The 26,363-nt window shown below is 38.5% G+C and overlaps 1 protein-coding gene and 1 pseudogene across 1 annotated transcript; one reads left to right on the top strand and one right to left on the bottom strand.

Annotated features, from left to right (window-relative positions):
* Positions 1-871: 871 nt before the first annotated feature.
* On the bottom strand, positions 872-22,627 carry tnfaip6 (tumor necrosis factor, alpha-induced protein 6). The gene is made up of 6 exons (XM_084723965.1): positions 22,478-22,627; positions 18,207-18,344; positions 17,211-17,372; positions 2,710-2,938; positions 1,249-1,289; positions 872-1,122 (listed from the first exon to the last, which is right to left on the bottom strand). The coding sequence occupies exons 1-6, from the start codon at positions 22,575-22,577 to the stop codon at positions 1,001-1,003; spliced, it is 792 nt and encodes a 263-aa protein (XP_084580091.1). The 5' UTR covers positions 22,578-22,627; the 3' UTR covers positions 872-1,000.
* On the top strand, positions 5,004-5,868 carry LOC146322442 (uncharacterized; annotated as a pseudogene).
* Positions 22,628-26,363: the final 3,736 nt, after the last annotated feature.

Raw genomic sequence — 26,363 nt, 5'->3', positions numbered from 1 at the left:
TGGACGGCCAGCTTTCCAAGCCCCACCACTTCCTCCACGGTGAATACATTTAGTTCCTTCCCACAGTTACTGCTGGTGCACATTTCATCCCCACATGTACCACATACCCTGAAATTAAGCCTGCCCACAAGTGAGCTGTGTCCAAACTTCCAACAATGTCCACACTGTAAACTGATGCTGGAACAAAAGGCTGCACTGGATAACTGATTTGATCCAAGAAAACCCCAAACTTTAACTGGCAGAATATCTGACTGAAAAATGGAACATAATAGATGGTGTTTGATACCTTTCCTCTTTACTTATCTTGTTCATCCTATTAACAGTCAACAACTGTTACATTCTTTAAATCTACAGTCATCAAAATCATATGATATGATGCATCAACATCATGATTTCTGTGTTTTTTGGTCTATATGCTCACTACTTATGATAAAACAGCTGATTGATGTCGACCTAGTAAAACAAACAAAACCAGGATTTTAAACCACGGCTTCCAATTAAAGCAAGTTTAAAAGTGGACCCAGGTGAAATGGTTGTCTTATATTTCCATCTCAGAATCACAAGTAATTGAGGAACCTGTAATTATAGGCTTAGCTATTGTGCTACCATTTAATTTTGAATGATAGTTTGAGCAAAGCAGGAATTAATTATTTTAAATAGGCCCAATATACAAGAAATATATAACATATATACATATATCTTAGGTGTAAATAATATAAACTTGTGCTCCTATGTTTAAAAAGAAAAGGCTACAAGAGGGCCCTTTTTGATGCCCCTGTGGTAAATAAGACACGATAAAGTTGCCTGTACTCATCCTCAGGACAGCTAAATATATTTGCTTTTCTAGAATGCAAGAGTCAGAAAACTGTGATACAATTTAACAACCTTGTTTATTTGACTCATTTATTTAATCAGCTGTAAAGATGTATTCATCACAGTACATGAACTACTCAATAGCATAAAAACAGGAACAGGATTAAACAGTGTATTAAAGCACTGGTCAGTGGAAATAGTGTGTGTAATTCTGTGGAAACGCAGATGCATTAAAGGCACTGTATTGTAACTGGAAGCCGCCGGCTGTAACTGAAGCATCAGAGAGGAACTTTAGCGTCATCACGTTTCCTGTCAAACAAACAGACAAATGTCATTGTGTTTTATTTTGGTAATCCACAGAGTAACGATTGGTATGCAACAGCCAAATAATGTTTCCTCATGGTTCCACCACATGACATTATGAGGACATCTCACCTGTACTGATGATATCTTCAGGTAAATAATCACCACAGAATCTGTAAACAAAAGGTGTTCACATTAAACTTTCACAGCTCATTCTCTTCAGTTCAAACACCTGCAGAGAACAGGAAAAGAAATGTCTATTTTCACCAAATTTCTACCACTTGGCTGTCTGACAATTATCGGAATATAATACTGGAATTATCCTTTAGACTGCTAATAATACCGGTATTTTCAAACCTAGGTCATTTTTTAAAAACATATTTTGGGGTCTAAATGATTACAAAAAGTTTTGGAATTGTCCTGTAGATCATCTCAGCAGCTGTGGAACAGACTACAATGGCTGCCCTTTTCATACAGACTCATAATTTGAAATATCAAATTTATGATAACTTATTTTCTACGTCTAATCGTATGTGTTAATATATTTTCTTGTTTAAAAGGATACTTCAGATCATTTGAAGTGGGTTCGGATGAGGTACTTATTGATAGTCAGTGTATTACCTACAGTACATGGTGGTTGACACACCTCCAGTTTGAAGAGGGGTGCCAGCACAGAACCTAAGCAACGTACTGCTGTGGACCAAGTCAGCAGCAAAACCCTTGAAAAACGGCCCATCTAAAGAAATCAACATCAGTTCAAGTATACGTTATATTTCAGACAGCCCTTTTCTACGGGAAATCACTGTTATAGAAGCCAAATATCACTTTCTCCAAAGCAACCAGACTCCCTTTGTCAAAATAATTCATTTTACCCTGCAAAATACAGGAGTTGCTGGTCTACCACTGCCTTGATCATTTAGTTTGTTTTTGCTATTGTGTGACTTTGATGAATTCAAACTCACAGACAGAGGCACTGGCAGACCAGCATCTCCTGTGACTTACAAGGTAATTTTTCAAAAGGATTCTGGTTGAGGTACAGACTGTGATATTTGGCTCAAATAAATGGTTTCCTGTTGGAAAAGTCTGTCTGATGGCCACCTGCTTGTAATACAGCCTTTCTTCTCAAACTGAAAGTTGGTTAGGAGCTGAAATGGAATCTTTCAAACAGAAGGTGAATAGAGGTTCTGCAGCTATGAGAACATGAAAGCATGTAAACCTATTCCAGTACAAACCCAAAACAGTATGAGCTTGAAAATGAGCATAATATGGCTACATTACACTTATACTGAGGTTTTTAGTTGGATAAAATAAATTTTAGTGCTGACCCTGTCGACAGCAGCACGTTGCTTTGCTTCCTACACCAGTACTCCTGCTGCTTCTCCAAACTGGTGGGATGTTGACTGCCATCCACACTGACTATCAATAAGTACCTTATACAGCCCTCTTTCAAATAAGCCAAACTATTCCTTTAATCATTTGAGAATTACATCACCATTATGTAACCAATTTCATGCCAACATTAAGCCTGTTTCAATTTGCTAAAGTTTTGGGAACTGCATGTTTGGACACTTCCCATCATTCACTGATCCTCACCTCCCAGCGAAGCCTGAGATATCATCATAGCTATCATACACTTCCAGGTAATCTGCGAGACATGCTGTGTCATCCTCCACATCAAACTCCATGAAGTGGAGGCGGATCCTCTGACCCAGGCGCACACGGACGTGCCAGTAGCAGATCTGTTCGTCCTGATACTCCTCAGGGAAGCCAGGAGACTGAATGATCTTCTGCTGATCTGTCAGCACCCCACCACACTCCTTGGCTGTAAAACACATGAATGACATGTAGTGATAAGTCTTCTCAAGCACACAAGTTCAGGACACCATATTAGTTTACTTTACATACAGCTAGGGACATGCAAGATTTACAAGACAGTTGATATGATATGTTTCTAAACATTAAATATAGTTATTTTATAGTCCATTTGGACAGTCTTTGTTGGACATACTTCAACAGAGCACCTGTCTACCACCACTTAACATGGAAGACGCCACCAAAATGGTGGGGTAGGTTATTTTAAAAAGAGTCTGAGAAAAAACATTAAACATTCACATATGTAAGTGATAAAATAGAATGAGTGGGTCATTATTGCAAAATAAACCCCAACATGGTGGTGCATCAGGTGTTTATTTGGCAATAATGAGCCACTCACTCAACTTTATCCCATTTATTAGTTGGCTACTTACTACAATAATCAATGATTTGACACAAAATATTGATTTAAAAATGATGTCATTGATTTACAAATGATTTATTGCTTCCACCAAGTCCTCTTGAGCCTATGATCAGAACTGCATCCACAACAGCGGTCTGCTATTCGGAAATAACATACTGTAGAATGCCGTAACTGACCAGTCAGAATCAAGTATTTTAAAGCTCTGTAATAAAGTACAACAACACAGATGAAGTTTCAAAATAACTGTTTCAAAAGGAAGTTTTGTCTTGCAAATTATTCCACGCCCAGGGTATTTAATAAGAAATGCATTCTTGCCAAGTGATACTGATACCAAAATCAGCCACATGTCCACAGTAATACCATGCTAACTGTGTTGAGTGATTAAAGGTATTACATCTGAAAGTTTAAAATTAGAGGTCTACATTTTAACAGTGAGAAAAGCAATGTTAGAGTATGCACCTATGTGTTTTTTTTATTTATCTGTTTTTAAAACAAAAATAATACTAGTATTAGCACGGTAGAATATAATACTTGCATATTAATTTACCATAATGACTATCTGTGGCAAACCTACTGGATCTAGTGCATAATTACATGTATCTTCAGACAATAATTATATTTATTCTTCAGCAATAACTAGAGTTATTCCAGTGCAACAATTGCTCTCACACTCATCTAATAGATTCACAGATTCTAGTGCAAAATTACATTGTATTTATTTATTTTGCTTAATGTTTTACGACTCTGTGTCGTCGGCTGTGTTTTGTTTCTGTTGTGTTTCCTTCTGTCTTTTTATTGCACTCATCACGAGTAGCTTTATTTCACTAAAATTAATCTTTTGAACCTTTTTTTTAGCAGGTCCGCCCCAATTATTGTTAACGATGAAAACTGTGAGGTGGGGAGACAAACTTTTTTCAGCTTCTGAAAGGAGAGGGTGACATCTCTAAAAAAGATAAGTGGAAAGTGGAAGAAAAGAAAAGTTAAACAGGTTTTAGACAGAGTAGACAGCATCTAACTGGTTCAAACAAAGTCAGACTGTATGAGGCATGTGTGTGCTGTATGGTGACAAAGTCAGATTTTTACTCATTTTTGTACAGTTTTGAATGAAGTGTTTTCTTTTGCAAAAGAGCTGAGGTGTTTTGATGCTTGTGTGTGTGTGGATATGTGAATTGTGTAGTGTTTTGACAAAAACCAAATTCTCAGTGGCCTAAACTCATTTTTAGAATCAAACACTCTTTTGGCCAAACCTTAAACACTGTTCAGGTACTTAGACTCAAAAACTCATCTGCTGTTTTTTGCTAAACCTTAAACACACTCAGTCACTAAACACATTTCACACCGTGTTACACTTGTGTTGCAAAATTGTAAAAACTGCAGCAGAGTGTGAACACAACTACAACACAGCAGTCATCTTTTACACACCACAACTCAAAATTGAACACATATGTTTCTAATGATGAGAGGCAGAGTTAGCGATTTTGTGTGAGAGGTAGTGGACGAGGAGGAAGGGGACAAGGAAGAGGCTGAGGAAGACCAAGAACAATCATTACTGATGAAATCTAGGCAACTATTGTATACACCATGTCTTTGTACAAGGGATGACAATGAGAGAAGCTGGACAAAGAGTCCAACCCGATTTGTGCAGATTCGACATTTGACATACAAATTACTATACTGTAAGTACTGTAATGTTCATTACAATACTGTTTTTACTGGTTATATATGTTTGTAAGTGCATTTTCCCCTTTGTAAAACTGAAAGATGACAAAATGAGGGTGGAAGGACTGCTCTTTTCTCCCAACAACAAGAAGCACTCATTGTATATGATCCTTCAAAATAATGTCATCCGACTCTGTGAAATCCAGCAGAGAGTGATTGAAGACAATGTCAACTTTGATGGAATCAACAGTGTGTCTCTGTCAACTATTGACCGTGTTCTCCAATGCAACAGACTTAGCATGAAACAAGTGTACAGAGTACTCTTGGAGCGCAACTCTGAAAGAGTCAAAGATCTAAGATATCAGTAAGTGTAACCTACACACACTTTCAGCACTGATGCTTCCAGTACAATTCTATGCTCACAGGCCGACTGTTACTGTAGGCTAGTAGTTGCAGTTGTTACTTTTCCAGTACTGTAAACTATATAGTAATGTATGTAAATCTGGAGTGCATACTGTAACAACTTTCTGTATCACTTACTGTACTAAACTACTTTTTATCTATCTTTATAGAGTGTTTGAACTGGATTCCAGGGAAAGGCTCCATGAATACATTTCCATAGATGTGCAGGGTCAATCTGACAAAAAGGAGGCAGAGAGGCAAGAACATAATTGGAAGCAGTGCATCCTGTATATGTCATAGTTTGGGACAATGTGAGCTTTCACTGTGCTGTCCTGATATGTGAGTGGTTCACCAACAACCAGCGCTTCATCAAGGTTTTCCTTCCACGTTACAGCCCCTTCCTCAATCCAGTAGAGGAGTTTTTCTCTGTGTGGTGGTGGAAGATTTATGCCTGACAGCCCTACACCGGGGAAACTTTATTGGAGGCAATGGAACAGGCCTGTGATAATATAACTGTGGAGTCTTGTCGAGGCTGGGTTCGGCACACAGAGGTTTTTTTTCCCCCATTGTCTGGCAAGAGAAAATATTCCCTGTGATGTGGATTAAATCCTCTCCCAGCACAAAGACGTGATGTTGGAGGATGAATCTCAGTGACTTTGACTGTGCAGTAATGTGCTTTTCATTTCTTTTTTAATTTTTGTTATGAAAGTGCTGAATGTAGATATCACTGAGTACAATAATTTTTTGCTGAATGCTTTTACAATAAACATTTTCTCTTAACCACATACCCTGGATGCTGTGTCCTAAATCATTTTATGTAGTGTCTAACTGTGATGAATATATTTTTACTTGCTGTGTGTATGATCTGAACACATTATTTGGTTTTGAACACAGGATTTGTTAATTTGATTGTGATAGAAAAGTTTTGGGTTTTGTGAATGTAGTTTGAATTTTTGGATTTGTGTTTAAGCTTTTGAGAAAATAGGTGTTTTAGCAATTGGGGAAAAACTGTAATATATCTGGTGTAGTCTGAAGTTGTGTAAAACAGCAATAAGAGACTATCTTGGCTCAATTGTTGAGTGTCTGTGGGTTCAAATAACAAACTCATGATCCATAGGCCTGCAGGCATTGAGCAAAGCAAAGCACATAAACTAAGCGGGGGGGGACCTTTTTCCCAGCTTGGTCTGAGGGGAGGCCCACAGTCTCAGACATTAAAAGCTCCTGCTCTGGACCATTATCAACTGAGGACATGTGGATAAATTTGGTGTCTGTGTTCTCAGGCAAAATGACCACTATAACCCACACCAGTGTCTCCCCTCAATCAGCTGCTGGGACAGTGCATCTGTTCATGTGAAGACGTCTGGTTTGGGGGTCTGTCTCTTGCGTGTGAGCTGTGACTGAATTCAGAGTATGGAAAAGAAAACCTTTTGTTGAGTAAAAGAAATGAAACACACATGTTGAGATTTGGTGACAATGGCATCTAAATCCTTTCCACTAGATGCCCTGGAGGGTTAAGCAATGAAATGTTGTTTCATTTGTAGCTCATTAAACAAGTGAGTTTACAGCCATCAGTTGGGAACAATTTAGCCAAAGCATCTGATGCACAGCATTAGATGGCTTCTGAGTGTAAACTTTACAGAGCAGAAGGACAGAATAATGAAAGTCATGTGGTCGTGCTTATTAGGATGGGTGACTTTCTACTCTAATATTAAACCTCATAACCATTAAAAATTAGATGTAAGTTTTTGAAAAATTAGAGAAATTATGTTTGATTTCATCCACATTTTTTAAAAATCATTTTAAATTTCACATTGACATGGCTTGAGAGAAATGACACATCTTCTAAATACAGTAAATCACATTGGCCAACATTACAGATGAATCTGTCTGCATACTGTATGTGTCAGCCAATTAAATGGTAGAAAGTGAAACAGAGGCAGAGTTGAAGTTGCATAGTTTGTCCACAAGAGAGCACCTGCAAGTTTATTTTTCCACTGCAATACCTGTACAAGTCTTTGATAACTGAGTTTGAAGCTGTTATAATCAATATTTCATGTTATCAATGGATCAAGTGACTGTGTAATGTGAAAGGACAACAAAGAATTATCAGCCAACTCTGTGACTCCCCTCAGCTCTACTGAACTTAGTATGGTTTGTAATGGATGGTATATTAAGTCTAGATCAGTGTTACCTAAATTTTTTTCCATCGTGATCCAATTCACCATAGACATTATCAATAACTTTCAGTTAATTCATGCATAATGAATGAATGATGATTTTTGCTGCCATTTCTGCATCCCCTTATATTATCTTTACTCTTTATCCAAAATGCATACACTTGTTAAAACACAAGAAATGAGAAATAAATGCATTTAGTCTGAGTTTACAGGCCATCTAATTGTTTTTATTTCCTCTTATCAGGAAAACAACACAGGGCATTTTAACCAACTTTATACATGAGTCAAAATAAGTGTATTTAGATTTTTCCTCTCATCATTAAAACAATATACACATTTTAAATTGAGATTTGCAGAATTTCCTCCATAATCTTTTATTTATTTGGGTTAGGGTTACGACCCAGTCTTTGGGGATGACTGGTCTAGATGGACACAGTATTGAGAAGGTATCTGAATACTAATATCTTGGTATCTGGCTGTACTAAAAAATACTTTTAAATTTCACATTGACACACTTGTTAGCAACAACAGAAAGTTGGACATTAATACAGAAACAGAGTTTCCCATCTTCAGCAGGAAACGTCCATCTTCATGACTGTCCTAGACTATAGGGACATTATCTATAGACACGCCTCTGCTTCATCTCTCAAACCACTGGGTTTATCACTCCATCCTAATTTTTTTTTTACCACTGACAGTTATTCTACACATCACAGCATCCTGTATGAAAAGGTGGACTTTGTTAACAGTTAGACGTGACATACGTTAGTTTCCATTCTGTTATAAAGCCTTGATTGGAAAATTACCATCACATATCACTTCCTCATGACACTGGTCCAATAGTCATTATACAACATGCACAGCTGATTGGCTGACACGTCAACTCCCTCATGCAAATGCTAATTTTGGGAAAACTGCTTTTAGTTTTTGTGCTGCACACCCGGAACACTTTACAACACACAGTAAAACTGAACACACTTGTACCCAATTTAAAACCATGATTATAAAGTATTATGTTCTTGAATGTAACTGTTAATTGTTTTAATTGTTTATTATATATATTTATATATTTTGTTTTGTTTTCTTGTTATATTTTTCTGTTAAAGCTGTACTCTCGACATCATTGTAAACGGGGTCATTCCCTCAATGATTCCTCCAGATTAAATCAAAGTTGACTGAATGAAGAAGTAGTAACTGTCAGCTCATTGTTTCTGGTTTTACAGCCCACAACTTTACTGTTTTGGCTCAGTTTCATCGAGCTCATTATGATGTATTTGGCTACACAATGCAGGCAGCTGTTCTCAGCACCTAACAGCAGCCAGACCCAGTCTGAGCTGGTGACCACAGTGGAGCATTTAGCAATTTAAGGGATATTTCAGATTATTTTAAATAGGACTGTAAGAGGTATTTACCTGGGTCTACAGCTAATGACCTTGGACTGTGTTGTGGTGGTTGAATCAGGCGTCTTTGATTGGCACAGTGTAGTGAGTGGGAGGGAGCGTAGACCTGGATGAGGGAGGTCAGGTAGGTGGGGCAAAGTATCCCCTTTAAAGGGATACTTTAGTTTTGTGGTCCACAGAACACTGCTGGGGTTTCACAGGAAAACAGCTCTGCAGAATCTAACAAACCATGGAAGTGAGTAGTGACCAGTTTTCAAATAAAAAAAATGAGAACTGCTCACCATTCACTTCCATTATTAGGATGATTCTGCAATGCTGTTTTCCTGTGAAACTCCAGCAGTGTTTACTAAACCCGGCCTTCAACTGGCATGAGGGTGAGTAGATGATGACTGAGTTATCACTTTTGGGTGAAGTATCCCTTTAAGAAGTCAGAAGTCTCAGTTCATCAGATGGCCAAAAACACAACTTTAAATGAATGTTAACATTGTTCTGTGTGTGCATGAAGTCTAAAGAGACAATTGTTTGTTTGCCATGAACAACTTGATAAGGAAAAAATACATGAATGTTGTGTTTCCACATCTTTGCTGCCATCAAAAAAATCAGTGAGCATAATTTTGAGCCATTTTTGACATTTACTTTTCAGCTGTAGATTTGTAAATTGAGATTTTACATGCCAAACCTAGAATAAACACAAATAATATGATGTATTGCTGTTTATAACATTCTGATCCGGAGATTCTGCATAATGAGTGCTTAAAGCTGCCAATAGAAACATTGCCCTGACATTGCATCACAAACCTACTATGGCTAACATGTTAGAAAACAATTGCCTGTTTACACAATTGACATTTAGTGAGGTCATAAAACCAAAACAATAATCTCAACAAAGACAAAAGATCCATGAAAATAATATACTAATAAATATAAATAATATATCATAATAATACTGACTCTGAAGAGCTGGGTATTTTTATAGGATTTAGTTGGGTACAGAATACAGATGCTTCAAGTCTCCTGGATGTGTATATAAACAACTGTTTGCTAGTTTTCTACTCACTTATCATCTTTTTAAGGTGATAATATCTCAGTGTGGTGTTTACAGCTTGTGTTCACTGCCAATAAATGGCCAAAAAACAGTGATTGTGGGCTTAAGTGATCCTTAGATGGAAGGAAAAAAATGAAATCCTCTATACGTAATTATCAGACTCTCAAATACTGACTTTGGTATCGGCCTCAAAAATCTTATTAGTCAGGTTTCATGTTGAAACATGGGACTTGCCATAACTTTTACTTAGATAAAGTGGAAATACTTATTATGAAATTTCTGAGCGTGTCATTCTCTATTAATTCTAACTGTTATAAACAGTGTAAACATATTTGGCCACTTCTAGTACCACGGCCTAATACCTCCTGTATTTTGTTTTTAACTTACACGTACTGTGTTTTTTTTTCACGTCATATAAAACACATTTCCATGGCTTTGAGATGGACAACTAAGGCTTTCTTTTTTGAAGTAACCCTGTCGATGTTATCAAAGTTATCTTGGATTGGACTTTTAATTCATGTTTAAGTTCCCCTTCAGACAAATTTAATGTCTGTAAAAATACTATAATTAATATTTTGATGAAACTGGTTTTCCTCCTTGAACAGGAACAATGATTTTCAGTTATTTACAAATAATAATTTTCATGTATGTTACATATTTGACAGATATATACACTGAAACTATAGTGAGAACTGGAATGTTGTTGGCATCAAACCTGAACCAACAGCTTCCACCACGCACTGCACAAGCAGGCAGCATGAACTAGCCATTTGGGGAAATTTGTTTATGCTGTTTGTTAGCTTATTAGCTTGTAATTGGCAGGGGCTGACACACCCAACACTAACTCACTCTCTGCACTGGAGATGTCAGGTTTCTTTGTCTGGGTTAGGACCCACAGGTGGTTCACAGAGATTTTATTTGGGGTCACTAAATAAATAAAAGACTATGGAAGAAATTTAGTCGTAACTTAAATACATTCTTAAAATTCAGCCGTCTAAAATGTTCTATATCGTTTTCCTGATGAGAGGAAATAAAAGCAATGAGATGTCCTATTAACTCAGACTAAATGCATTTATTTCTAATTTTGAAGTATTTAACATGTGTACACGTTTGCAATAAAATGCATCAAGATTAGGGCTGCAAATAATTTATTGCAGATCATTCTAGCCATTATATTCATGATTGATCAATCAGTTGTTGGTGAAAAATGGTGACAAATATCGATCTGGCAAAAATTTTTCCATTAGACACTTGATTAGTTGTTTGGTCCATAAAACATCAGAAAATAATGAAAATTGATTAATTAATCCTGTCGCTATCTTGTCGGTTGAAAAATAGGTCCAAACATTAAAACAAGTAGCGCACAGATGTATGTCAGACATTTTCCAACTAGTGAGCAATCTGACAATAATTTTTCCACTAATCGATCTTTGTTTGATCCACAGACTGTCAGAAAATATTGATCAGTGTTTCTTGTTTTGTCCACAACTCAAAGATATTCAGTTTACTGTAAGACGAGTGAAGACACAAAAACAATTCACATTAAGAGGCTAAAATCAGAGAATTTTTCACTTTTTTCTTTAAAAATTACTCAACCTGATTAATTGATCATGAAAATAGTTGGTGTTTAATTAAACAATCAATTAATCATTGCAGCTCAAATCAAGATAATAGAAGGTGATGTGGAAATGGAAGTGAAAATGGTGAAGAACATTCATTTTTGCACAAAGGAGGTCTTATGAAGGTTTATTAATAAGGTCTATTGTGGATTGGGTCGTGATACTGTATTAAGCCACTTACACAATCGCAACATTTAACACAAATTCAACCAGTTCCCTGAATTCTGCATGACCTTGCAATTTTGTCCAATCACTGCAACGTTTTCACAAATTTGACCAATCATCATAGCTTCCTGCAGTTCCACAAAACATAGCAGTCCTCTGCACAAACATCATACATTTATATTTGAATGAACCAACTCAATGTTTTGTTTTGTTTTTTATATTTTATTTCTGTATTGTTTTTATTTTGTCACGGGTACTGGAAAGAACACAATTTTTGTCATTACTACTGACATTTATCAATGCTCTGTACACTTATATATATTATATATTCTATAATTTTGTGCTTGAGCTCCAAAAATATTTTGCTTCTTTGTGGAATACTCCCACAATTTATTTACGAATAAACCATATTTTCTTTGAATTTCTGTAATCTTAAGTCTTTTTGGTAAGGTTAATTAGAACACTCAGAACATAACACAGTTTTATTCTCATCAGAACAAGATGCCTTTAATTTTTAATAAATTCAAAAACAAGAAACAATTGTAACTTGTTCCTGCAACTTCATCGCAAAAACGCCTAGGAACACACAACAAGCAATTTTTTAGAAATGCTGCTGTGATATCAGGTGTTTTAGGCAGAAATCTCAAACAAAGCCTGCAAAATCCTGGGAGGACTGACTAGGAGGTCTGTTATCTAAGAACCTCTAATAATTTGTAATAATTGCAAAAGTCATCTGTGAGCTTAAAGGGATAGTTCACCCAAAACCGAAAAATTCAGTCATTATCTATTTACCCTAATGCCAATTGAAGTTCGGGTTTATTTTGTTAGTCCACAAAACTCTGCTGGAGTTTCACAGGAAAACAGACTGGACAAAATCTCCCAAACAATGGAAGTGAATTGTGACCATTTTACAAATGGAAAAAACAACTGTAAAAAACACATAAAACCCCTCCATACTGCTCATCTGGTATAATCCAAGTCTCCTAAGGCCATTTGCACACTGTCACACCACACACACACCCAGCTGACACAGTGTGTATGTGCACATGAACATGGCTCCAAGCTAAAGACCTACAGTGAAGATTCAGGCCAAAAACATAATGTAAATAATTTTTTTTTTTTGTTTTGTTAAATTCAACTTGGCATGTTGGGCTTTGGTAGACTTGCATTACACCAGATGAGCAGTATGGAGGCATTTTATGTTTTTATACTTTTGTTTTTTTTCTGTTTGAAAACTGGTCACCATTCATTTAAATTGTTTGGGAGATTGTGACACACTGTTTTCCTGTGAAATTCCAGCAGTGTTTTGTGGACTAAAATACTAAATCTGAATTCTGAAATTGAATTGAATTTTTGGGTGACTTATCCCTTTAATCCTGTGTCAATCTGCAATGTTGGTAATTTGTAAAGTAAAAATTTCACTGCAATTTTCTGACCATATTTCACACAGAGGTTCGATGACCAGATGAGTCCAGTCAGACTCAGCTTTTCAGTGATTTGTGGCTGAATTTTTTGTTTTCTGTTGTCAGACAACTGAACAAATATGAAATTTGATTGCAGGTCATTTCCAACTCACATGAGGTCCTCTCATAATGTCAGTATTAGACAATTGGCTTTTGAAGTACCAAACATAACTGCCTGGTTTAAATCTCGGACTTTAGGAAAGAAAAACAGAGAAATGTGAAAACACCCCCGTAGTGATAAATTTTGCACAGATACAAGTCAGTATAGTCAAGTTGAGACATTTTAGGCACATCAACATAAGAAAATCAAAGTCTTGAATGGAGGGAATCATAGGTGGTCTTGATTATTTTCAAAATATTGCTTTTAAATGTTTTTTCAGATACACTAAAATGTGTAAATGAGTGTAAATAACCACTGGCTTATAATGAATCAAGCAGATGATGAAATTTAATGTTTCCCTCCATCTTTCAGACTGTGACTCACTCAGGCGTGGTGGCTGTTAAAACCCCTCACTCATAGACCAGCCCATGTGTTAGTTATCGCTTACTCACTTACTCCACTAACATCTTATCCACACTGATAAGTTCTTACTTCCTCCACGTCTATTCTTAGTCTGACCGAGATAACTCACAGGGTGGGACTGAGGTTGTGGCTTTGAGTCAAGGCAACATAAAGTCCTCACCCACCACTGTGATCCCACCATGCACTGGTTAGGTTCTCTCTATCATTCCTCATCTTTGACTGGAAGCAGTGGTGACGACCAGGATCCTGAGTGAGTCTGTGGAGCCTCAGACTTGGAGACATTACCTAACCTGTGGGCCCGGGTATCCTCCACTGACTCTGACGCTTAACCATCACAACATAGTCACCACTGACTCTTTAAACCACAGAACCTTTTCAGCTATTTTACTTCACTGTCACAAATACTACTACAACTCCTGCATTGAAAATGTTATATTTAAACAGTCAGACGTATTAGCATTGAAATGTGCTCAGTGAAATCAATTATATTTTTGTCCTCTTTTAGCTCTTTGTTTTAGTTTTATGGCCTGAAAATTAATTATTCTCATCAACTCTATTTTCAGATTTTGATGGTTTTGGTTGTTTGTGAGGCAATGTCAGGGCGATGTGTTCTTTCAGCAGGGAAAAGTGCACATTATGTAGGCTCTCCCTTTCAGACTGTTCAAAATAAAAATGCATCACATTATTTTAGTTTATTATGTGTTTAGCATGCACCTCTACAGCAGTAAAATAAATGAAGTGTAGTAGAATAAAGTTGTACAAAGCAGGTAAAGAACCTCAAAATTGCACTGCAGTCATTGATTTTTAGATTTTTTAAATATTCTTGCTCTACACACCACCACGTCTCCCCCCGGCTTCTCTGATGTCCGACCTCCCTCTCGCTCCTCTTTGAATATTTGTATGTCTCATTCAAGGGTTTATCTGAGTAGATGTGTTGATTGTTGGAACAGTGGGACGACAAACCAAGGCAGTTTTGGTGAGTTTTATTTTGTTTCTGTCAAGTTTGAATGAAGTGTGTTTTACGAAGATGAAATGACTTTTTCTGTAAATGGAGTCCAGTGGCCTTGACAAGACATTAAATCATCTGTTTCTGGTTTAAACGAAAAGCATCTTACTTACTCTTTGACAACTTTATAGAAAGGATCCCTACAGAGAAAGACCTTTCTGTTAGATACTTAGGGTGTTTTCACACCTGCAGTTGGCTTAATTTGGTCTGGACCAAAAGAAAAAAAAAGATTTATTACTGCATTTTAGTCCTGGTGCGGTTCCTGTTCACACTGACTTTTTACAAATGAACCAAGAGGAGGAAACATGCAGGTTTATAAACTGACAGGTGACTCATTGATTGGACAGTTTTGGTGATTGTAATGTTGCCTCATCAGTGCATCATCAGGACCCACGTGGGAAAATCAAATTCCTGTGACTGACAGAGGTTTGCAGCACGTTAATGCTTTAGATGTGTATATTTAAAGGGGACCTTTTATACTCATTTTCAGGCCTTTGTATTTGATTTTGGACTCCTATAGAGCAGCTACACACGATCGCCCGCACAGAAAGCTTTGTAGATCTTCAGGACGCTGTGCCTCTCGCTGCATCTCTTCCTTGTATTTTCTGCATCCCGCGAAAACGGTCTGTGTAATTTACTCCACCCCCCGGCCCTCCTCCATGTACGCCTCCCGCCGAGCCCACTCCGCTGTGATTGGTCACACTCCCGAGGACTTCCGAAGGGCTGGCGAGCGCTGCCGAGCCTAGCTACCGGCTAATTCAGCTTCATATTGGCCCGTGTTGACAAAACAGTCCCCTGTGAAGTGCCGTAGACAGACAAACACGGAGGTATTTTTCCTTTGCTGGCCGGGAAAAAGCCTCTTTAGGAAAGCTAAACAAAGTTAACTTTCCCTCACACCCGAACAATCATTTTCTGGGAGCCATTGCTCAACGTACTAACACTGAAATCATTGTAGACAGCAGGGGGCTGTGCTACGAAGGAAGCTCAACACAGCCAGGCTTTTCTGCATGATCTGGATCGACAAAGCCTAAAACTGCAATCAGAGATAACGGGTATCACGATGGTGGTTATCAACTCACTTTGTTAATCCAGGCTTTCGTCTTCAGACTCTGTGCGCGTTCATATAAAAGGGGCGTCTGTTGCATCATTTGACTCTTCTTCCACATGAAATGAAGCGATCGCGAGCCACTTACTTAAATCAAAATCATCAAGTTGTTATAATTATGAGCTATGGAAAATATACAAAATACATTATGGCAAAAAGCAACATTGTTGCTGCAAATAAAGCAGGAGAAGAAGAATGCCGTCAGAAAATTACTGATGGACTAAATGCGGTCTTAATGCTGCCGTTTATTCTAACATGAAAACACATGCCGGGGTATGACCATATATGTAAGTCTGGCACGCATTGACGTCAATGTTACTACACCGTTAAAAAAAAGACAGTAAAACACAGCATGCAGAGCCTCCAAAACAGCTTGTGGGGCTCACTTCCAAATGCATGAACCTCATTATTTGACGCTTTGGAATCGTTTAACACGAGTATCCAACATTGTGACAACATTTATAGGTCAGAAAAGAGGAAAAGCATAATAGGTCCCCTTTAAGCTCACAAAGAACTAACAGATTTTACACATTATTTAGCAAATCATGGCATGTTAAATAATGACTGACAGCTCAAAAAGGAGGCGTCTTTCAGCCTACAGCACACTGTACACCTGCATGTACCTCACTGACCTGCTGTGGCTCGTGTGTGCATAATGTCCATACAGAGACCACCCTGACTGTATATGTTCATGTATTGAGTTCACAGAAGTGTTGAGAGGAGAAGAAAAGAATAAGACGGAAGCAGGAGTCAAGGAGTGCATCTGCCTCTCGTCTCCTGAACAGATTTAATGATCAGCAGATGGATTTATTAGCAGTTTCACTTTGGAAATCATGCTAAAATCATATCCTCTTTCATAAAATTCCATGGTTGGTTCATTTGCTTTCACACAATAAACAAACTGCACCAAAGTCCATTTGGAACCACATGAGACCCATATTTCCAGGCAGACCCAGTCTGGTTCTTTGGTCTGCGCCAGGGTTCGATTGACAGCTTTTACACCAGCCAATTCAAAGAGCACTAAATAGGCAATCATACCACGGAGCATTTTAACTGAACCAAATAAGGCAGGTGTGAAAACGCCCTTGGAATTACTATCACTTTGAGAGGATTAATGCAGCCTGATCTCGCTTACTGGACCGTTTTTAAAAAAAAAATTGTCCCCATTGGTCACTTAGACGCACACAAAAAAGGGTCCAGGCTGAAACACACCAAAGTTGCCCTTTGAGTAAATATGCTTTGTGCATCTGTGCTCAAGCCCCTGTTTACTATTATGAAAAAAACATGTACTCACAATTTGGGTTGTAGCAGTACACATCCCATCTCTCACTTTTGTTCAGCCTGTATCCATAGTCAATGATGCCAACCTTCCCAAAACCACAGTTGGCGCCAGGTTTGACAATGGGGTATCCAACCCGTCCTTTGTCGAACCATCCAGCTGCACACACATGGAAACCTGAACAAGAGCAGAAAAATGTTGGTTTTATGCAACAGTACATTGATATAAACAACCACACAAAGTCTGTCTTTCAACAGGAGTAAATCTGGATCAGAGCCTTCTGGTGGTTACAACCACATTTTTTGTTTGCTATTTTGTTCGGGGGGGGGCAGGGAACTCAGAGTTCTGAGTTCCCCTGAACTCACTTAGCTCAGAGTTACAATCAGCAGACTGCTGCCAGAACAGTCCAGATAAAGAAGGGACCTCCTAGGTAGACTGCTGGGGGAAACTTATGGAGGTCAGGAAGATCGTAATGCCAGAGCCTGGGGCTGGATTCAATCTCTGTGCCAAGGGACGAGTGACATTACCCACCCAAGACGGTGTTTACCAGGCCTTTATAACACTCTTGGGGCTGTTTTAAATGTGGCACAGAGTCATGCAACAGCAGAGCACTCGAGTTTCACGCACTGCCTCCCAATGACCTTTACCCTACAAACATATGAACCTCTTTTCTTACATGTTAAAAGCATTCCAGTGGGTTGAGAAATGTATCACTACTGTTTCATCAGAGACCTGTCCTCAGGCACGATGTGCCATGGGAGAGAGGAAAGGCAAACACAGGCCTGCCTGCCACCAGCTGGTGAAATGGAAATATAATTCAAAGTGTTTATGACATAGCAGGATGTTAATGGGTCAAACAGCACTCTGGGACTCATGGGAACGTAACAATGATGAAAGAGTGTCCTTTGAGTGAGTTATGATAAATTATGATCCATACACTTTTCCTGAAGTAAATCTTTGGTGGGAGCTCTGAGTGTGTATTGTTGAGTTTGTGTGTAAGCTGCTGCAGACCTATTCGACGAGCAGCCTCCAGTTGCTCAAAAGTGGCCAGACTCCCTCCCTCATATTTGCAGACAGCCTTGGCCTCTTTATATGTCAGCTGGTATCTCCCTTTGCGTGATTCCCGGTGGTAAACTCCAGCTGCTTGCTCTGTCAATGAGAGAGAAAACAGAAAAGTTACTACCAGTCTAGAGTCAGCAGAGACAAGGTTGTGTGTCCTTTGTGGTAACCCTGGGTGCAGCAACCACAGTGAACTGCATACAAGCTGTTCGTACTGTACACAGTTAAAGGGATACTTTTTTAGAAGTGGGGTTGCATATAAGTCTGTGTATTACCTACAGTAGATGGTGGTCAGCACAACCCCAGTTTCGAGAAGCAGCCGGAGTACCAATGTAGGAAGCTAAGCAATATACTGCTGTGGACCGGTCATCAGCAAAATGTGTTTTAGTCATTTATAAAAGACTTACTTAAAGAATCAATTTCAGTTTCATTGCATGCTAAATTTAGAATATTTTCACCACTTAACCTCGCTGTCAGATAGGCACTTTCCCATGGGAAATGGCTGTTTTATAAGTTGTTGAATCACTCTCCCCAAAGCAACCAGACTCCTTTGGCAAACACAGTAATTTTACCTCACAGAACACGGTCTACTGCTGCCTCGAGCTGTTAGTTTGTGTGTTTGATTTTGGTGAATCCAAACCAACCCTTTACAGCACAGAAGTCACACAATTAGTTATAACCTTTATATCTTTTTGTTATTGTCAATAAGATTAACTGATCAAGGCAGCAGTACAAGCAACCGACATGTTCTGTGAGGACATGAACCTGGTTGGTCTCTGTTGTGATGCAGGGAATCATAATTTTTGGGTCAGTAGGTTAAGGTTAAATTATCTTAAAATGTACTTGTCTTGGATCTTGATAATAATAATAATACAGTATAGTATACTTTGAATACTATACACTAGTGTCTTACTACTGTCTTACTATAGTACATTTAATAGATAATTAAACATTGTTCAGTATAATACACTACAACACTCTGCAGTCTGCTGCACTGTCCCGCCCACAGCACCATCTGACTGGCTATTACTCATGACTTCTAATCAGTCAACACAGATACACTGTGTCACAGACAGACAGACAGACACAGAGCTGCTCTGGTGAGCTGAGAAGAGCTGTGTGTGTGTAGAAGTGAAGACAGCAGATATCGCTTCAAGTTTCAATAAATATCACAGTCTTATGATCTGTTTCTATGACGGCAACATAGTTATACCAATGAAAACTTATATAACAGCTGTTTCCTTTTAGAAAAGGCTGCCTGACAGTAAGGTAAAGTGTTGAAAATAAATATAACATAAAATAGTGTACACTTAAACTGATACTGATTTCTTTAGGTGGCTAAAATACATTTTGCTGCCGATCCTGTCCACAGCAGTACAGTGCTTAGCTTCCTAAACTGGCACTGTCTGCTTCTTCAAACTGGGGGCATGTCAACTGCCATCTACTGTAGTTAATACACTGACTATGGATAAGAACCCCACTTTAACCAACAGTCCCACTTCCCTTAATCCCTGTAAAGAAAGCTCTAAAATACATGGATGGAGTGACAGTGTTTTTAGTGAGAGGGTTGAATTGAGCAAAACAAAATGTGAATGAGGAAGGCTAACAGTGTGACATTTTTCCACATGTTGGATGTTCACCAACAATTGGGTCACTTGCTCCTTGGCCTCCTCAGTGGGGAGTCCTCTGCTGATCCTGTTTTGGCTTCACGCATGCATGACTGCAAAACTAGGCAGAGAGCCCACAGAAATCACCCTCAAGTTGATATTTTGATCATTTAACCTGTTAATTAAACACTCATGCTCACCGCTACGGCCTTCAGCTCTGAATGGCACACATTTTGTACTCATAATTTTCACACCAGCTACTTTCTGCAACAGTGACCAAATTTGTGAAACATGGGAACTTGATCTGCCATATCCGAGCATTTCCCAAAGCTGATAAAACACATGTAACAGAGGACAGAAGTTGCATTAAAAAATAGTGGAAAATGCTGTGCATACCATTCAAATAAAGCAAACTCATTAGGATGGTGAAAACACTTATTTTCCCTCTCATCTCATAAAAATATACAGCATGAGGGTCATAAAGTGTGTGTCAGAAGGGTATATATAAGAATGTCAGCAGCTTGTCTGATTTAAATCACAACACATGGGGAGAGACTCAAATCTGTGGTGTCAATATCATGTCATTTGAAAGCCATGAATTACTGTCTGGACTGTCTTGTCTTATGCCTGTGATCTGCTTGAATTTTGGGAGGTCCAGAGATGAAGTCATTCCCCCATGTTTACTGGCTACATGCAGCACTCAGCCAGGTCATAAACATGCAGGAGGGAAAGCTGCTGGTGTGTTGCCAGTTAATCATTGGTACTCTTGCACAATTTGCCTTGATATTTTTTATGGTTTTTGCTGTGTTTGCAAAAACTGACAAAACTGAGGAGGTTGCCATTATTGTTGACATCTCACACTCACAAGCTCAAACTTTTCATCCATGTGTAGATACATGCTTCCTTTTGGGCAGTGATATGGTCAGTGGGTAGAAAAAGAATAGTTCCTACATTTTGAGTAATTGGGTCATGATTTCTAGAAAGACAGGCAGTATTTCAATTAAATGTATTTAAAAATTGCATCTAAATACGTAAATACTTGTTATTTGTGACATAATACTTTCAAAACTTGTATTTGAAATATTTAAGATGCATTATATAATTTGTCGTTTACTTCTCAAATAGGACTGATTTTTATTCCCTCTTCCAAACTGTAGAAAAATAATGTGACATGTCCTGTCAAGTCCAGCAAAGCGCTCATTGTGAACTGTGATATTTAATTTTTGCTCCTCATGACCAGAAGTTTGAGTAAAGAAGCGGCTTTGGTGTTTGGTGAAAATTTCCACTCAGATAAAGTTTTGTAATCAAAATATGATCAAATATTCAGCTACGACTCACTGAATGACACTAAAATACAAGGAGAAAAGAACAATTAACAAACACACACTTTAGAACTGGCAGCCAACAGCATACAGCAATGAATTCGCAGCCTCCCACCACTCAGATATCCTGATTGGCTACACCAAATCTATGATGTGGGAAATTAGCAGAGCTCGCTTTTCAAACTAGAGAAATTAAGGTCACATCCATATCGAGACATGTGATCGTATAAGTTTATATCTAGATTTTTGTATTCTCATATTACAAATTACTTGTATTTTAATGAAACACATTTTCCCAAACTATTATTGAGCAGCACACCCTGAAAGAAGAGATCTAGAAGGAGGAGAAGGAAATCGTCCTTGCTAAATAAAATATAAATGAACACATGAAAATAAATGCATTGTGTTTATTTTTGATACATTTGGTGGGCAAGTTGATGTAGTTTGTAACAAGATTCATTTTGATGTATTTGTGCCCACCTCTGCTGAGTTCCATTATATTAAAGTGACAGTTCACCAAAAAATGAAAATTCACTCATTATCTATTCACCTCACACCAAGTGAAGGTCGGGTTTATTTTGTTAGTCCACAAAACACTGCTGGAGTTCGACAGGAAAACAGTTTGGCAGAATCTCCCAAACAATGGAAGTGAATTGTGACCAATTTTCAAATGTAAAAATAACTGTAAAAAAAAAACTAAAATGCCTCCATACTGCTCATCTGGCATTATCAAAGTCTCCTAAAATCCCAACAGCGTTTGCACACCATCACAACACAAACACACACACACACACACAAACACACACACACACACACACACCGTTCAGACAGTGTGCATGTGCACGTGAATATGGCTCCAAGCTACAGATCTACAGTGAAGAGTCAGGCTTTTTTTTTTCAGGTTTGAAAACTGGTCACCATTCACTTCAGTTGTTTGGGAGATGCTGTGATGCTGTTTTCCTGTGAATCTCCAGCAGTGTTAACAAATAGGCAGACATCTCTACAGATTATATCTCCAAAACTCTGCAGCTCAGATCTAAACTATCTAGATGGATAAATAGCCCTACGGGTATTTTTTTTTTAACTGTCCCTTTAAGACACTTTAACAGCACACAGATAGTTCTGCTTTTGCAAAGATGTAAAACACTGAATTTGTAAATATAGCTGGTCGTTACTCGATACTTTTTTAACTTCATCACAGTCCATCAGTACTTCACTTCATAACCTAATTGTCCAAGCATGGCTGACGTTTCCTAGCGACAACAACTGCGACAGCAAGACAAAAGTTACTTACCCAGCCATATTGAATTATGAAATATTCCGTTTTTGAAGCCCCATGCCTGAGCCTCCTTCAGCAGGAACCCGAGTGTGAAGAGGAGAGCCACGACGCGCATCCTGCAGCTCTCAGTGCGCAACTGCTCTACAGACACTTCAAGAACTCTGTCCTCTGTCCTCTGCTGCTGCTGCTGCTGCTGCCTTTATATGAAGCAGTGACTGCTGCTGCCGGCCAACACACACCAGAATCTACTGAGTCACTGCAGGTCAATTAAACACCACTACTGGTCACTTATGTGAGTAGGCGTCTGGTACTGTTCTGCTTTACTTTGTGTTTATATTTCAGAGATTTATCTAAGACTTAGCGTCATGAGCATCTGGGTATTGAAAAGAGAAAGAGATTGTTAAAGGGACTGTTCACCCAAAAATGAAAATTTAGTCATTATCTACTCACTCTCGTGCTGAATGAGGGTCGGGTTTATTTAGTTAGTCTACAAAACACTGCTGGAGTTTCACAGGAAAACTGTTGTTGCAGAATCTCCCAACCAGTGGAAGTGAATGGTGACCAGTTTTCAATTCAGAATAAAAACATAAAATGCCTCCATACTGCTCATCTGGTGTAATCCAAGTCTCCTAAAGTCCCAACATGCCAAGCTGATATGAAAAATGTTATTTACACAATGTTTTTTAGCCTGAATCTTCACTGTAGATCCTTAGTTTGGAACCACATTCACTGTGTGAACTGGGTGTGCATGGTGTGATGATGTGCAAACATGATGTCGGGACTTTAGGAGGCTTGGTTTACATGAGCAGTATGGAGGCAATTAATGTTTTTGGTCACCATTGTTTGGGAGATTGTGCAACACTGTTTTTCTATGAAAGTCGAACAGTGTTTTAGGGACTAACAAAATAAAGCAGAACCTCAATCAGCAGAAGGGTGAGTTGACAATGACTGAATTTTCTTTTTTGGGTGAACTATCCCTTTATTATCTGAACAGTGAAATCTGAAAATTTAACATTAGACTGTGTGAGCACGTTGTAGGCTGAGCTCTTCAGCGCCAACTCACTAGTCCCAACATTAAAAACAGTTAAAAACATGAGGGAGTTTTGAGTTTGAAAAAAAACCAACATGATGATGTAATCAGGGTTATCTTGGTTTGGATTTGCTGCACAATTCTAACAGAAAGTCTCCATCACAAACTTCAGCTGTGGCTCTAGAAAGTTATAATTACCAGCTAGGTTATCTCTATAAATAATTATCTGCATAATAATGCAGAATCTGTAGGCAAGGGACAAGATTTTGGTTCAGAAGCATTCTGGTTTCTGTTTGTAGGCTGTTTGTAGTCATGTTAGTATTGACCAATCACATTTGAGCAGGCTTTGGTTGCATGATTGGTGCACAGGTATCTGTGTTGAGAGCAAAAAGGTAGAATGCGTTGGCCAAAATGCAATATCTGAACACACTGGTATCATGTAGATATACTTTACCAACTGACTGAATGTTTGCTGAGATGTAAGCTAGCTTTAGCATCAGTCTTTTAGCATTAATGTTGTATTATGTACGCAGCTGCCAGCTTACTGTACATAAATACTTTCAAAGGTTTCTTGTTTTCAAACATGTCAGATGGAAACTTTGGTCAAAATCTACTTTTTGTGAGTGTTTGTGTCTGTTCAGAACATGGTGATTTTGTTAGTAATTGTCATCTTACTGGTTTATAGTTTGAACCATTAGTGAGGTGGCTCTTATATTTTTAGAGACCAGCTCTATTTTGGATCTTTTTGAGTGTTTGTCCCTTATGTTAAATGTCCTTAAGGGGCTGCCATTGCTGAGAGATGCTTCCTGACTTCCAATATTTTATTTTATTTTATTCTCCACAATCATCTAGCAACCCCTGGAATTTATCTCACAACCTTTAAGTTGAGAACCACTGGCCTAAGCCACAGAGGAAAACCTCTCCCACTAGGAGAAATAGAGGTGAATCTGGTTGCCATCAAATCTGGGTCGCAGAGGGCTGGAGCCTATCCCAGCTGACATTGGGCGAGAGGCGGGGTACACCCTGGACAAATCACCAGTTCATTGCAGGGCTCACTATCATGTATGTATAACATACACACATACAGTTCACGTACAGTGAAATTTTGTCTTTGTCTCTGCTCATGTGTCCCAGAAGGAGCTGTGTGCTTATGTCTCTCTCTCTCCCTCTTTCTTCTTTTCATGTCAAGGTTCAAGGTTCATTTGTTTATCAAAAAGAAGAAAACAGCTCCCTAGTTCCTCCTCTGTGTCCTCCTTTTCACTCAGGCTTCTCTGTGCTGAATTATCAACCATCCTGGGACCTCTCTCTCTCTCTCTCTCTCTCTCTCTCTCTCTCTCTCTCTCTCTCTCTCTCCTATTGCTATCTGTGCCTTATTCCAGATGTTATGAATGTGGATATTTTTGTCATCTTTATTGCCCATACTGTAATTTTACTACATGCGAAGGCTGTGTAGCTGCCTGCTGCTGCTGGACAAAGGATTGATGAGAACAGGGAGAGTAACTCCCAAAACGAAGCATACATGGATAGCTGGATGTGAAGAAATTCTATACTATTATCCGGAGTGTGCTTGAAGGATGTGTTCCACACGTGCACAGACAGTATTCTGTAGATTCTTGTAGCGTAGTGGCCTTGCAAGTAAGTCACAGATCACACAGTCACAATAAATTGGAGGATTTATGCACCGAGGCAGCCAACATTAGCTTTGGGTGTACACATAGGCTTTGTGCAGACATCCGTGTACCTCCTATTTGATATGACTGTGTGGACTTGTCTGCACCGCAGACTGTGGGTTGAAATAAACAAGCATTAAGCCCATTTATTAAAGGCTTTTTCATTTTTGCAAGCAGTGTGCCTTGGTCTTTTTTGTTTATGACGTACTGATGATCACAAAGGAAAGTCCAATCTCACCTCCCTTTCTTCCTTTTTTGGTCTTAAGCTACATAATACCACCACATGTGTGGAATGTCCTTCAAGCAGACTTCACAAAGTAGTATAAACAGAATAAATTCATTAATGTAATATTTTGCATTCAGAATCATTTCTTGTGTTATGTTCTAACAGAGGAAAGGGGTTGGAGGTCCTCTGCCCTGCTCCCCTGCTAAGTCCTGTCAGCACAATTGCTCAACAGCACAGACCACAGGGGTCCGGCATTACGCACATGAGGAACAGTGCACACCACGTGTGAGGGTTTTCCAGATGTTAGGTGTCTCCCACAGTTTCAGCAATGACGTATACTACCAGGAACAGAATCTAAGTTGAAGGGCCTGTTACTGTTACAACCCCAAAGCCAAATAAGTTGAAACACTGTGAAAGATGGAAATGAAAACCAAATGCATTGATTTGCAAATCATTTTTGACCTATATTCAATTTGATATAGTACAAAGACAGGATATTTGATTTTTTTTTATTACTTTATTTTTATAGATTTGTATATATTGCATAATGAAATACAAAAGACAAACGGAAAAAGAAAAAAGCACAGACAATCATAGAAAAATAAATTATTTCAAAAATAACAGATCAGGTCAATGATTCACATGGGCATCATTGATTCAGGGAAAGGATTAAATTTCTAGAGTTATTTCATTCCAGTCCATTTCTGCACCACCAATGTGCTTCCCTGCTGAACTGACCTGCGTCACCACAGCCAGGGGATAAATCCACTTGTATGACCACACAACAAGCACTGAAAGTGTGTCTCCATTAAAAGTCCAAAGCATAGGTCCAAAGTCTGTTTGTTGTTATTTACGGTACTCACATAAGGGGGCTGTTTTACTCCAAAAATTTGCATTAAAAATGACTGTTACTCATAGATATACTTATGTATGCACATACCGTACACATACACACACATATATGCATGTACACAT

Source organism: Lutjanus erythropterus, chromosome 8 (assembly GCF_056507025.1).
Source record: "Lutjanus erythropterus isolate fLutEry1 chromosome 8, fLutEry1.hap2, whole genome shotgun sequence".
Lineage (NCBI taxonomy): Eukaryota > Metazoa > Chordata > Actinopteri > Lutjaniformes > Lutjanidae > Lutjanus > Lutjanus erythropterus.
This window is presented reverse-complemented; position numbering and strand designations above follow the sequence as displayed.

Excerpts from the sequence above, each read along its gene's own strand:
- tnfaip6 (XM_084723965.1), bottom strand. The coding sequence starts at position 22,577 with ATGCGCGTCGTGGCTCTCCTCTTCACACTCGGGTTCCTGCTGAAGGAG. Across the intron at positions 1,290-2,709 it reads ATCTCAGGCTTCGCTGGGAG|ATTCTGTGGTGATTATTTAC; the intron begins GTGAGGATCAGT and ends TTTTGTTTACAG. Across the intron at positions 1,123-1,248 it reads TGAAGATATCATCAGTACAG|GAAACGTGATGACGCTAAAG; the intron begins GTGAGATGTCCT and ends TTTGTTTGACAG.